Source organism: Dysidea avara, chromosome 9 (genome assembly GCF_963678975.1).
Source record: "Dysidea avara chromosome 9, odDysAvar1.4, whole genome shotgun sequence".
NCBI lineage: Eukaryota > Metazoa > Porifera > Demospongiae > Dictyoceratida > Dysideidae > Dysidea > Dysidea avara.
The window spans coordinates 24218435-24230479 of record NC_089280.1 but is presented as its reverse complement, the minus strand read 5'-3'; the positions used below and the strand labels follow the sequence as shown (position 1 = coordinate 24230479).

Below are 12045 nucleotides of genomic sequence, written 5' to 3'. Positions count from 1 at the left end.
TGAACACACCCGCCAATTTCAGTATTCCACACACCAAATTTGAGCGAAATTACTTCAAGCGTTCCCAAGATATGCGACTTCAAAAATTGGCTTAGTTTCTTCATTTTTTTCTTTTTCTTCTTCATCTTTTTGTACACTTACAAAAACTGCCATAAAATGCAAAGTCCATATCTGATTGCCTTGAAATTTGGCACACAGGTACCACATTTGGCTGGAATAGGATAAAGAGTCAAGGAGTTATTAGCGATTATTCACGTCAATAGGTTGTCACGCCGACAGGGTAAACCGCTTATGGGAAGAAGCTGAAAATCAGCGCATGAATAGGTTAACTGTTGAACTTCAAACCTTTTGTGGTTTGAAAGAAATCGAGCTAAAAACCACAAAAATACAACGAAAAGACCAACAGTGTGTAACAATTATGTGAATGAGATTAGCTAATAAAAAATGGCTACTTGCCATGCCTACCAGATAAACCGCTTGGGATAATGTTTTGAAAATCACTGTACGGATGGAGTAATTATCTTAGAAAGGCTCTTCAATGGTGTAGAAGAATCAGACTTAAAGCCACGGAGTTATAACACGAAATCCAACTTGGTGTAGCAAGTGCGGGATCGATACTCTAATAGAGCAGTCATCTTAATAGAGCAGTCACCCTGAAGAGAATTCAAGAGATCAGCTAGAAACAAGTAACCTGTATAGAGATCAGCTACAAACAAATCACCCTGTAGAAAGATCAGCTGGAAACAAGTCACCCTGTAGAGTGTTCGGCTATACAAACAACTCACCTGTAGAGAGTCCAGCTACACTAAGTTACATAGCGTAACTATAGTATATAACTAATTACGTGTAATTTGTAACTGTCCAAGTTGTAACAAGTTGGAGAGTTACATGGCCTGTTTGAGAAAACTTCTACATAAAAGTTTGTACAATTGTAAAAAATGTATATTCAAATCCACAACTGCTTTACATCTCATTTCTCCTTCCTGTAGTAAAGAAAAAGACAGGCAAAAAAGAAGCGCTAAAGCTAGCCTATGGCCTGCTAAATACATAAAAGAAGTGATATCTAATCCAAAACAGCCAAGCTGTAAAAAAGTGTGCAGCCCCCAAAAAGCCAAGGTGAAAAAAGATGTGAAATCCAGGTTGGCGGCCAAGAAATGGCTGTAATGGTAGGTAAATGGCAAAAATTTAAATAATGACAACTCAGGTGAATTGTTCCCAAGTCCTTGGAGGAGGCAGTACAAATTCACCTGAATTTGTCATTATTAAAATTTTAGCAATTTACCTATCATCACAGCCATTTCTTGGCCGCCAACCTAGATTTCACATCTTTTTTCACCATGGCTTTTTGGAGCCACACCATTTTTTTACAACTCGACTATTTTGGATTAGATTGTATTTTGACAGTAGTGGCTCCTGGCATACACATCCAAATGGGGTTTTGACCATCCTTTCTCCTAATATCAACAGTTTCCCTCCAAATTTTTCAACCAGATCGAAATACTCTAATGGAGCAGTCAGTTACTCTAATATCACAATCAGGTATTATATCAAGACACATGGTAGTGTGTCACGTGGCCAAGGAAACCAGCACGCAACACCCATGAGTATATTTACAGGAAGAAAACGTGATTTTCATACCTCCGTAGCTCTGTGCTGCCTTTATGAAACAAGACAAGTTTTGCTGTGGACACACCTGCCAATTTCAGTACTCCACATACCAAATTTGAGCGAAATCACTTCAAGTGTTCCCGACTTCAAAAATTGGCTTAGTTTCTTCGGGGTTTTTTTCTTATTTTTCTTCCTCTTTTCAGACACAAAAACTGCCATAAAATGCAAAGTCCATATCTGATTGCCTTGCAATTTGGCACACAGGTACCACATTTGGCTGGAATAGGATAAAGAGTCAAGGAGTTATTAGCGATTATTGACCCCAATAGGTTGCCATGCTGACAGGGTAAACCGCTTATGGGAAGAAGCTGAAAATCGGCACATGAATAGGTTAACTATTGAACCTCAAACCTTTTGTGGTTTGAAAGAAATCGAGCTAAGAACCACGAAAATACAACGAAAAGACCAACAGTGTGTAACAATTACGTGATTGAGATTAGCTAATAAAAATGACTACTTGCCACGCCTTCCAAAAGAACTGCTTGGAGCAATGCTTTGAAAATTGCTGTACAGATGAAGTAATTATCTTAGAAAGGCTCTTCAATGGTGTAGAAGAATCAGACTTAAAGCCACAGTATTATAACACGAAATTCAACTTGGTGTAGCAAGTGCGAGATCGATACTCTAATAGAGCAGTCATCTTAATAGAGTAGTCACCCTGAAGAGAGATCAACTAGAAACAAGTAACCTGTATAGAGATCAGCTACAAACAAATCACCCAATAGAAATATGTGCTGGAAACAAATCACCATGTAGAGAGATCAGTTAGGAACAAGTCACCCAGTAGAGAGTTCAGCTAGAAACAAGTCACCCTGTAGAGAGATCAGCTACAAACAAATAACCCTGTAGAAAGATCAGATGGAAACAAGTCACCCTGTAGAGAGGTATCAGCTAGAAACAAGTTACCCTATAGAGGAATCAGCTACAATCAAATCACCATGTAGAGTTCAGCTAGAAACAAGTCACCCTGAAAGTAGTTCAACTACAAACAATGAGATGAGAGTTTCAGCTACATTTCAGTTATGTAGGAAGTCACCTTATTACCTATGTGAATATCATTCAGTGTTAAATATACAAATATTTAATCTGACAAAAAGGTATGCACACAATTGCTTCTTTTGTTCCACAATTCCTGCAGTAAAGAAAAAAATTATGGCTGGCTTTGTGACTTGCAAAACAAAAAGAAGTGATTCTAAAGCAAAACAGCTAAGCTGTAAAAAAGAGTGCAGCCCCAAAAAGGCTATGGTGATAAAAGATGCGAAATCAAAGGTGGCAGCCAAGAATGATGGTAGGTTAATGGCAAAAATTTTAATAACAACAATTCAGGTGAATTTGGTGCCGAATCCTAGTGAAACTTGGCAGCGGCAATGCAGCCACAGCCATTTCTTGGCCACCACCTTTGATTTCACATCTTTTTTCACCCTGGCCTTTTTGGGGGCTGCACTCTTTTTTACAGCTTAGCTGTTTTGCTTTAGATTAATAATAACGTCGCATTAATATAAATTTAATTATATATGTGGTGCCTATTTAGCTAGCTAGAAAGGGATATAGTATATAGTATTACGTAACTGCATCGGTGCCTGATTTTTAGCACAATACCAACTTGTGTAATTTTTTTTAAACCAGGCGCTTACACACAGTTGGTGGCCTTTGGCCAGCTGTAGATGTATGCTGAAATTGGTTTGGAAATACCATGTGTATGTCTGTCCACATCCACGTGAGCAAAAAAGCTTAAGCTACAGAAAATAGATCTAGAGTGAAGGCTGTTTATGTACTGTGTTGAAGGTTACTTTTCTGTTTTCATCGTGTTTACTTGAAGGGGGTGTGGCTGGTCAATGAACCATGTGAACTGCTTGCCTATGTGCTGTAGAAGGCAAAAAATATTGTGTCGAGGCTTTTGTAAGCTGTGTATCCATTCAAATTGAAGGGGGACATGTCCCTTTTGTACATGAATGAAAATTAAGAGCAACCATGAGACTTTGTCTAAAGAATTTAAAAAGGTAAGAAGATACTTCTATTAATTTGTGGGTTGTTTGAGTTTCTTCCTCAGCTACATAATTGATGAATTGCAAAATAATTATGAAATACAAAGTAATTTGCACAAAACAAAGCTAAAATAATTAATAGTATGCTGGTCTGCGAATTGACACCAGTGAAAACAAATAGGACACACAAGGAGGAGACAAAGGTACTGTGTAGGTCTATGATGCGTGCTTTGTACTATACATATTGGCATATGCCAAAGGTTCTGAAGCGATGTCTTAACAGTGAAAAAATCAAGCCTGTAGCCTTAGCCATTGTAAGTTACACTTGTCTGAAGGCATTAGTCAGTCAGTAGAAAAAAAAATTTTTTTTTAATTTTGTGGCAACTTATTGGAAACATTTTGGGTCACTTACAATACTGCCAAGGTGCCATGAAGATATTGTGAGGCTGATTTCTGGTTAATATTTTTTGTGAGAAAATGCAAACCTCTTGTGATCCCTAATATACATTACTGTCAATTATTTTGATATCACAGACATTGGAAGATGTATTACTAAAGTTATCTGAAGAAGATGAAACAGCTGGACAAAGAAAGGCCAGAGCATCCATTGTACGTGACTCTTATGATTTCATGTAACTCATATTTCTGTTAACAGAAATCCTTCGCTACAGGAGAGCCAACTGAGACAACACCATTGGTGCAAAGCACAGATGATGATGTAAAGCCACCACCATTATTCACATGTAAGGTTGTACTACCTGGCTTAGATAGAAGTACTACATATGTATAACTGTTTTTTATTTTTTAAACCATGCTCATGCTCACAGCTGAAAGGCCGGCTGTGGGCATTTGCCTTGTTTTATAAAACGTGTGTGTACATATGTACGTACGTACGTATCTATCTGTCTACCTATCTATGTTTGTCTGTACTCACCCACATGAGCAAAACCATAATGGTAAAAGCAGCCTACATGTAAGAAGTAAAAGCTAAACGAAGACTGTATTAAACTTTCGTATAGGTGAACTTTGCTCTGAGGTGGTTTCTTTTTGGTGGTTTGAAATATGGGTGTGGTAATTCTCCTCAGACTTCGTGAACTACTTTCCCTTCAGGTTTTACAGGTGTTTAGCAATTAAATACAATGGTGCAGGCACCAGGAATATCTTATCCCTCAAGTTGAAAGGGGCCATGCTTACATGAGGGAAGCTTTGTGACTTTGTTGAAGAATTTACGGGGAAAGCAGACAAATTATAAAACAGTTGAGAAGATCTGAAATAGTAGTGTAAGGAAAGTCACATACTGTAGTTACGTGCAGTGAAGCACTACAGTTTGGTCATTAAGTCATATAGTGTAAAAGAATTAATATCCTAAAGTTAACAACGACTATTTAGTAGTTTATCATACAGTACAGTAGTACTGTATATTGGGGATCATGGAGTTTTGGGCTTTTTTCCCTTTCAAAATCACCCAAAAAACAGCCTCAGGTTTCCTTCAAAACAGCTTGGTGGTATTTGTGTAAACATAAAAATGTCTTCAAAGCAACTCCCCATCTTTCCAACAAGTTCCTGTGGAATTTAAAAAATTTCCTGGCTTTTCTACTAACTGACTAACTGATGTGATTCTCAACAATGCATTAAGTTACGGGCTTGATTTTTTCACTGTTCGATGTCATTTTGTCCCGAGATGTGCCTTTTTGCCAACCACAGTGCATACAATGCACATCTCACGAATTTACCTTTGTTCTCCTTTGTGTCCCAGTTCTTTTCACTGGTGTTGATTTGCACTGCCAGTAGTGCAATATGGTTTCTCTGTGGCTGTAATACTAGCTGTTACACTTATCACTGTATTTTCTGTAGTGATTGCAGAGACACTTCTCATACTGTTCTTCATTTCTATCGCTGTCTAATGGGTGGAACATAGCTAAAGATGAAGCATAATGGCCACTAAACTTTTCAGTAATTGATTGCTGGGACGTGCATTCAGATACAGAATTAATTTATGGCATGCCTGATACCATTCTTTCTTTTGATGTTATATTCATGTGTTCATAAAAAGTAAACTAACAAGTAGAAGAAAATTGAAGTTGGATTAGGGATCAAAGATATAAAAAGTAGTGAGACAGAATAGAAAAAATGTAGTATGTTGCCTATACCTGCAGATATACTAATGGACACTTAATCCCTAAGTTGTATGTGTAGTATCCTAAAATAAACGACTATTTAGTAGATTATGTAATTAGTGGATTTAGGTTTAATTCAAAAGGTTTGGCTTGAAAACTGTTGTAAGTATAAACAATAGTAACTGAGAGTATTGGATGGCATATGAAAATTATTGCAATGTAAAGTACTGTAATTATGTTGGGTTTATGTCACATATGTACAATACTTGTTGTATATGTTCTTGATAGTATTGTTTGGTTTACTACAGTTCCTAGATGTAGCTTTCCAAGTCCTCCCAAGGTGTTTAACTTAGCAGCACTTGTTTGGAAACAGTTTATGAGGTTCATACGTGAACCCCTGTGAGTTTGTGTTTGTGCAGTGTGTGTGTATATTAGTTTATCTATACCAAAACAGCTGAGCTGTGAAACAAGACATTTCTCCCAAAAAAACAGGGTGAAAAGAGATAATGAAATCAAGGTCATCACTTTTGACTTCATAACTTTTTATCCTGGCTTTTTTGGGGCTGCACCTTTTTTTGCTGTTTTGGGATGTCACTTGTTTTTGTCATTGCTATCCCCAAAGTTTTAGCTTCCTTTTTACTTGTCTTTTTTGTTACTACAAGAATGAGATTGAATGCAGATTTTTATTTGTAGTCTATAGCTATTTTGTTCTTATGAATAAAATTTTCACACAAACTCTCTATAGGTTGATTTGTAATGTAGCTGAACTCTACAGGACGATTTGTTTGTAGTTGAAGAGCCATGACGTAATTGTAACATCTCTACAGGGTGATGTGGTGTGTAGCTGGACTCTCTACAGAGTGACTTATTTGTGACCGTCTCAACAAAAACCCGACTTGTTTGCACAAGCATGTGTTTTGAGAAAATCAAATTTTAAAAATAATCATAAAATTACGCATGCTACGAAGAATAATCCACTCAATCTCAACTTATAAAGTTTTATTGGGCCATTACTCAGAGAAGGAAGACTCAAATTGATTAAAACTATACACCATCTTATTAGAAGCAAGTCATGCACATACAGTGCAGTACATACAAAAAGTAAATGTGCTAAGGGTCTGGCAGAAATATAGAACAAAGTTCTCTGAAGACAAGAAATAATGATTTGATTAGTTTGATTTAGATTCTTTGTGCGTTAGTTTGTGACTTAAACAGGTTCTTCAACTAAACTGCCTTCATACTGATATGCGTAAGTGACTACAGGGCTAAAACTATACCTTGGTTGATTTGCTAATCCATGGTGAACATTTTAGGCTGAATTCCGACACTGTAGACCAATGCAAACAGAAGTTATGGCAGCGAGTATAAGCGCCTGTAGTTTATTTTCAGTATAGTTGCTGTAAAAGTGATTTTCTTGTTCTTCCTACTGTCTAGCACTATAATTCCATAAATACTCACCACAATAAGCTGAAACTTTGGTGATCCATTCCTCGGACACTGTAGATAATGCTGAGAAAATTAAAAATTCAGAAGTTGTGCAAACAAGTCGGGTTTTTGCCGAGATGGTCACATTTTTATCTGGACTCTCTACAGGGTGACATGTTATATTGCTGTACTCTCTACATGGTGACTTGATTGTAGCTGAATACTCTAATTGAGTGACTTATTAAGGAGCTGAACACTCTAATAGGGTGACTGCACTATTAGAGAATCTTGATCACGCACTTGTTACACTTGGTTGGTTTTCGTAGTATAACTCTGATTAAGCCACTGAAAAGTCTTTCTAAATAATTAATCTACCTATAAAATTATTTTCAGTTCATTCCTTTAAGTTTTTTGCCTGGTAGACATGGTGAGTAATACCTTTCTATTAACGAAACTCGATTATGTGTTTGTTATGGTTTTTTGTTTGTTTGTTCGTTTGTTTGTTTGTTTTGTTAAACTACATAGCCACTATCCCAATTACTTACAAACCAGAAAAGGTTTGCACTATGATGGTTACTGTATACAATGGACTAGTGGACTGGACTACTGGACTCAGGTGTTTTCCCTTTTTAACCAAATATTTGGGCAACTGGTTATAAGTATGCTAGTCTCATGTAGCTAAACCTCTCCCCCACACATAAAGAAACACACATACACAAACAAAAGAAAGGTGTGATCATGCCAAACTTGTCAACATTGCCCAGCTTCAGCTATGTACAGAGGTTCTAATAGTTATTGTACGTCAACAAATCTAAAACAGAAGTCACATGTGGTAATTATAGTTTAAAGGTCAAAATGAATCAATTTGATTGGTTGAAATCTTGTTCACATGATTTCACTTGTTATTGCTGTCATGCAAAATCTATAGAATCTTTGTATCAGCTATGGAATAGCAAGACAGTTAACTGTCACCACTTAATTTAGCTGACTCCATGACTATAACTTGTAGGATACATGGTTACTACAACACTACATGCACAAGTACTGTATTGTTTGTACTTCATGATAAGACAAATGATAAGCATACAATAGAGATTATGCCAAGAGCGAGAATTGTACACAATCCTAAGATAATTAACAGACAGTGCCAGGTTCACCTGCATATTTTACATTCAGTGTAGCAATAGCTACAACCAGTTGCCCAAACATGTGCCAAAAAATAATAAATGAGTCCAGTAGTCCAGTCCAGTGATTATATACAACCCTATAGGCATGACAAAAAAAATCGCATTTGTAATTTTTCAAAATCCCTTATATCTATTGTGTTTTTAATCTGTATGAAAATTAGACTGAAAATGCACTGTAAAATGCTCTTATTGCCTTCCATATTAGAAGTAAATAATTGACTATAACACAACAAGTTTTCTAAGTGGTGCAAAAAGACAGTGAAAAATATGAAGAAAATAAGACAAACCTTGAGGGCACTTGATGGCTAGGCAAATTCAGCTAAAGTTTGGAATATGAGGTGCTTTACCCCAAGGGAGTTTGCATAACAAAAATGGTTAATTTTTTTTAAGGTACAGATGCTTGAAAATGGTTCCGATAAAATACACACTCTTCTGTTGCAGGCTGAACTTAGCCGCACGACACACTGTCATGTGTTTTGATGAGTAGGTAGCTACACTAATATTACAAGTGTATTGCATATTTCTTATAGCTTGCTGTTTTTTGTTCTGGTCAGTTCACTGATACAATTATCTGTATTTTGTCTAAGCTATGGAGGTGACATAGAAGACATCAAGGTTTACATCACCAATCTAGATACAAATCAACCAAGTAATCCACAGTATTGTTATGCACTTATAGTGTAATATTCCCATATTGCTTATAGAGTAATACTCCCATATTGCTTATAGTGTTAAAATATGACTGCCACTGTATTGTACTGCAATTGAAGTTGCAACAAAGACATCACACCTGTGTGCAATGCTATCTCCTTACTGTGTGTAAAGTAACAGTAACTGTTGTATTAGGGTATATTAGCAAACATATGACAGTTCTTGCAAGTATGCAACACTGTATACACTTCCCATTCTGTATCTCCAATTGATGTAGTCTCAAAACAACAGTGGTGGATCCAAGGGGAAGCACATGCTCCCCCCACAAAAATTTATCCAAAACTGAGATACTTTAATAGAGCAGTCAGTCAAATACTCTAATAGAACAGTCACCGTATATAATACTATTAAGAATCTACTGCAGTTATTGCTGAGTATGGACACTAGCATCTGCAGTACCATCCCATGAACACATTTTGTTGGCTAGGAATGTTTTACAAATTTAAGTGCACATGCATGGTCCTTTATCAATACACACCAACAGTGCACATCAAATATTTCAGCCTTGAAGCATATAAATACTTTTAGTTTCTAGGGGGATATCTACTACTATCCTGGTGAACCCATCCCCCTTTCCAAACCTTTCAACACAGTATAAAGGCTTTACTTTAGAATAAGGCCATTGTGCTTGTGTGTTGGGCAATTATATGTATATATCAAGTTTTGTGTTAATAATTTGATTATGCACCTGATGTAAATGATGACATATTATTGCAGTAGAATTCCATCAGGCTGAGACTCCTGTAGTAAAAGTCACTGAGATACGTATATGCTTTCAATACTTGTCATATTCATTTTGCAATGCATAAATAAATCAAATTTTGAAGGTCTATGTTGCAATACGTTAGATATTTGTCTAATTTTCGTAACTACCACATTCAAGTCCAAAGCTGGTCTTAGGACTTACTATTGTATGTTTAACTTTATGTGCAGTATATTTTCCGTTTAATAGGTACAACTTCATCAATTCCTGTATATACGCATGAATACATGGCTACTCTATTAGAGTATCTTGGTTGTGTACTTGTACATATTTAGTTTGCTTTGATCTTCAATTGGATTTCTATTCCATAAGAAAATGCCTTGATAGTATTTGAGAAATCATGATTTGATTTATTGTTACACTTACTGGACCAGCTGTACCACCTATTTTTTTCTTGTAGAACTTGCATGTAAACCACTAGGGTCTTTCTTTGTTCAATTTCACAAAGTAAATGATATATTTTTAATTCAAAATATTTATTTATATATTAATGCTTTATAGTACACATACATACATGGATGAGTTCAGGTACACACACAGAGCATCCTATGTATGTACCTGAACTATGAGCATGTGTGTATGTACTATATCTAAGCCATTGAAAGAATTCAGCCTTCAAAAATGGTGTTAAAAGGATGTGATAGCTTACAAAAAATACAATTAACTGCACCGATATTGATGTTAATAAACTTGTAATAGTATTGTTACTTTTATCACTTTCAATGCTTTTCTGAAATATTTTCTGTAAAAATATGTGTATTCCTACATACATATCTATCTACCTATGTTTGACCATACGCGCCAACATGAGCCAGACCACTAAAGGGTAAAAGCAGCCAGTATGTTAAAATTAAGGACTAACTGAAGCCTGTTTTAAACTTCCACGCAAGTAAGCTTTGCTCTGAGTTGTCATTGGTTTGAAATATGAGTGTAGAGACTTTCTACATTAATTTTGTGAACAACCTTCCCATTGAGCTTTACAGGTGTTTAACAATTGAAAAACAGTGTAGCAGGCCTCATAGGTTACCAGGAATCGTGTATCCCTTTGAGTTTAAAGGAAGCACCTTGTTTTTTGTAGTGTTGGCATCATTACCTTTAATATACTTATGGTTTGTAAAGAGAAGCCATCAAATTCTGTGTTTTAAATATCTGAAGCAGCTCTTACAGTGTAATTATTTTGCAAACTATTTCTGTGTTCTGTAGGACACAAGATAACCTGTATTGAAATCATGATACTTTTTAAATACTCTATCAGCTTCAACAAAATATATACCCCGTGGGCATTCAAAGGCACTGCTCAGGGTTTAACTTAACTTTAACTCGCATATTGCCCGGGCAATATCATGGGAACGCAGTTTGTTCATGGCTTTGATGCCCAACCAGTTCAACATCTAATTGTGGGTTTTGGTTTACATGTCAGTAGGCTCAATGTAATTGTTAAGTTTTGACTAGTTGGTAGTTACTAACCTATGATCAGTAAAGTAATCATTTCGGCAATGCATGGATGCGTATTTCTACCCACCATGTTTTAGCTATTGAGCACAACATCCCAGGCTATCACTGTTGTCTATATAAGAACTTGTGGCTCAACAAAGGTTGGAACATCACCCTATCTTAAGTACAGTGGAACCTGTGTTACGGTCACCTGGATTAAGCGGTCACCTTTGCATAACGGCCATGGACACGAGGTCCCAAATATTTTCCCATACAAATGTATGCATTATTGTCTGCATTAAGCGGTCACCTGTCTAACGCGTATAACGGCCAACCAAGAATTCGCCTATGAATCACTGTATACATAACTTTCTCCTTCATATAGCGGTCGCTACCTTTTATGGTGGCTTGTTAAGCCAACTGTCTGGCACCATGGCACCGTTTCAATTAATGCTCAATTAATGCTCAATTATCACACTTCCTGCCTTTCAATGAATACTATATAATCTGTCAGGCTTCAATGCTTCAATAGCTATAACCAACATTCATAACAAGCTCACCTTGTCCTGTCTGTACTAAAATATTACTGTATTGCGGTTGGCGCGAGCCTCTTAATAATAATCACACATATAACAGCCATAGCCACTAAAATGCTGCTGACCACCTTATACAGGTTTTCTCTATAACAGCCACCTGTATATAAAGGCCAGATATATCTGGTCCCAAGGTGACCATTATAGATAGGTTCCACTGTA

General features: G+C 36.5%; 1 protein-coding gene across 1 annotated transcript in view; it reads left to right on the top strand.

Moving 5' to 3' along the window:
• LOC136265694 (ABC transporter G family member 20-like) overlaps positions 1-12045 on the top strand; it is a 45086-nt gene that overhangs the window by 18151 nt on the left and 14890 nt on the right. The window contains exons 7-10 of the mRNA XM_066060587.1: positions 4188-4262; positions 4309-4396; positions 6079-6169; positions 8913-9031. Of these exons, the coding sequence (XP_065916659.1) occupies positions 4188-4262; positions 4309-4396; positions 6079-6169; positions 8913-9031 (373 nt within the window). The remainder of the gene's footprint in view (positions 1-4187; positions 4263-4308; positions 4397-6078; positions 6170-8912; positions 9032-12045) is intronic.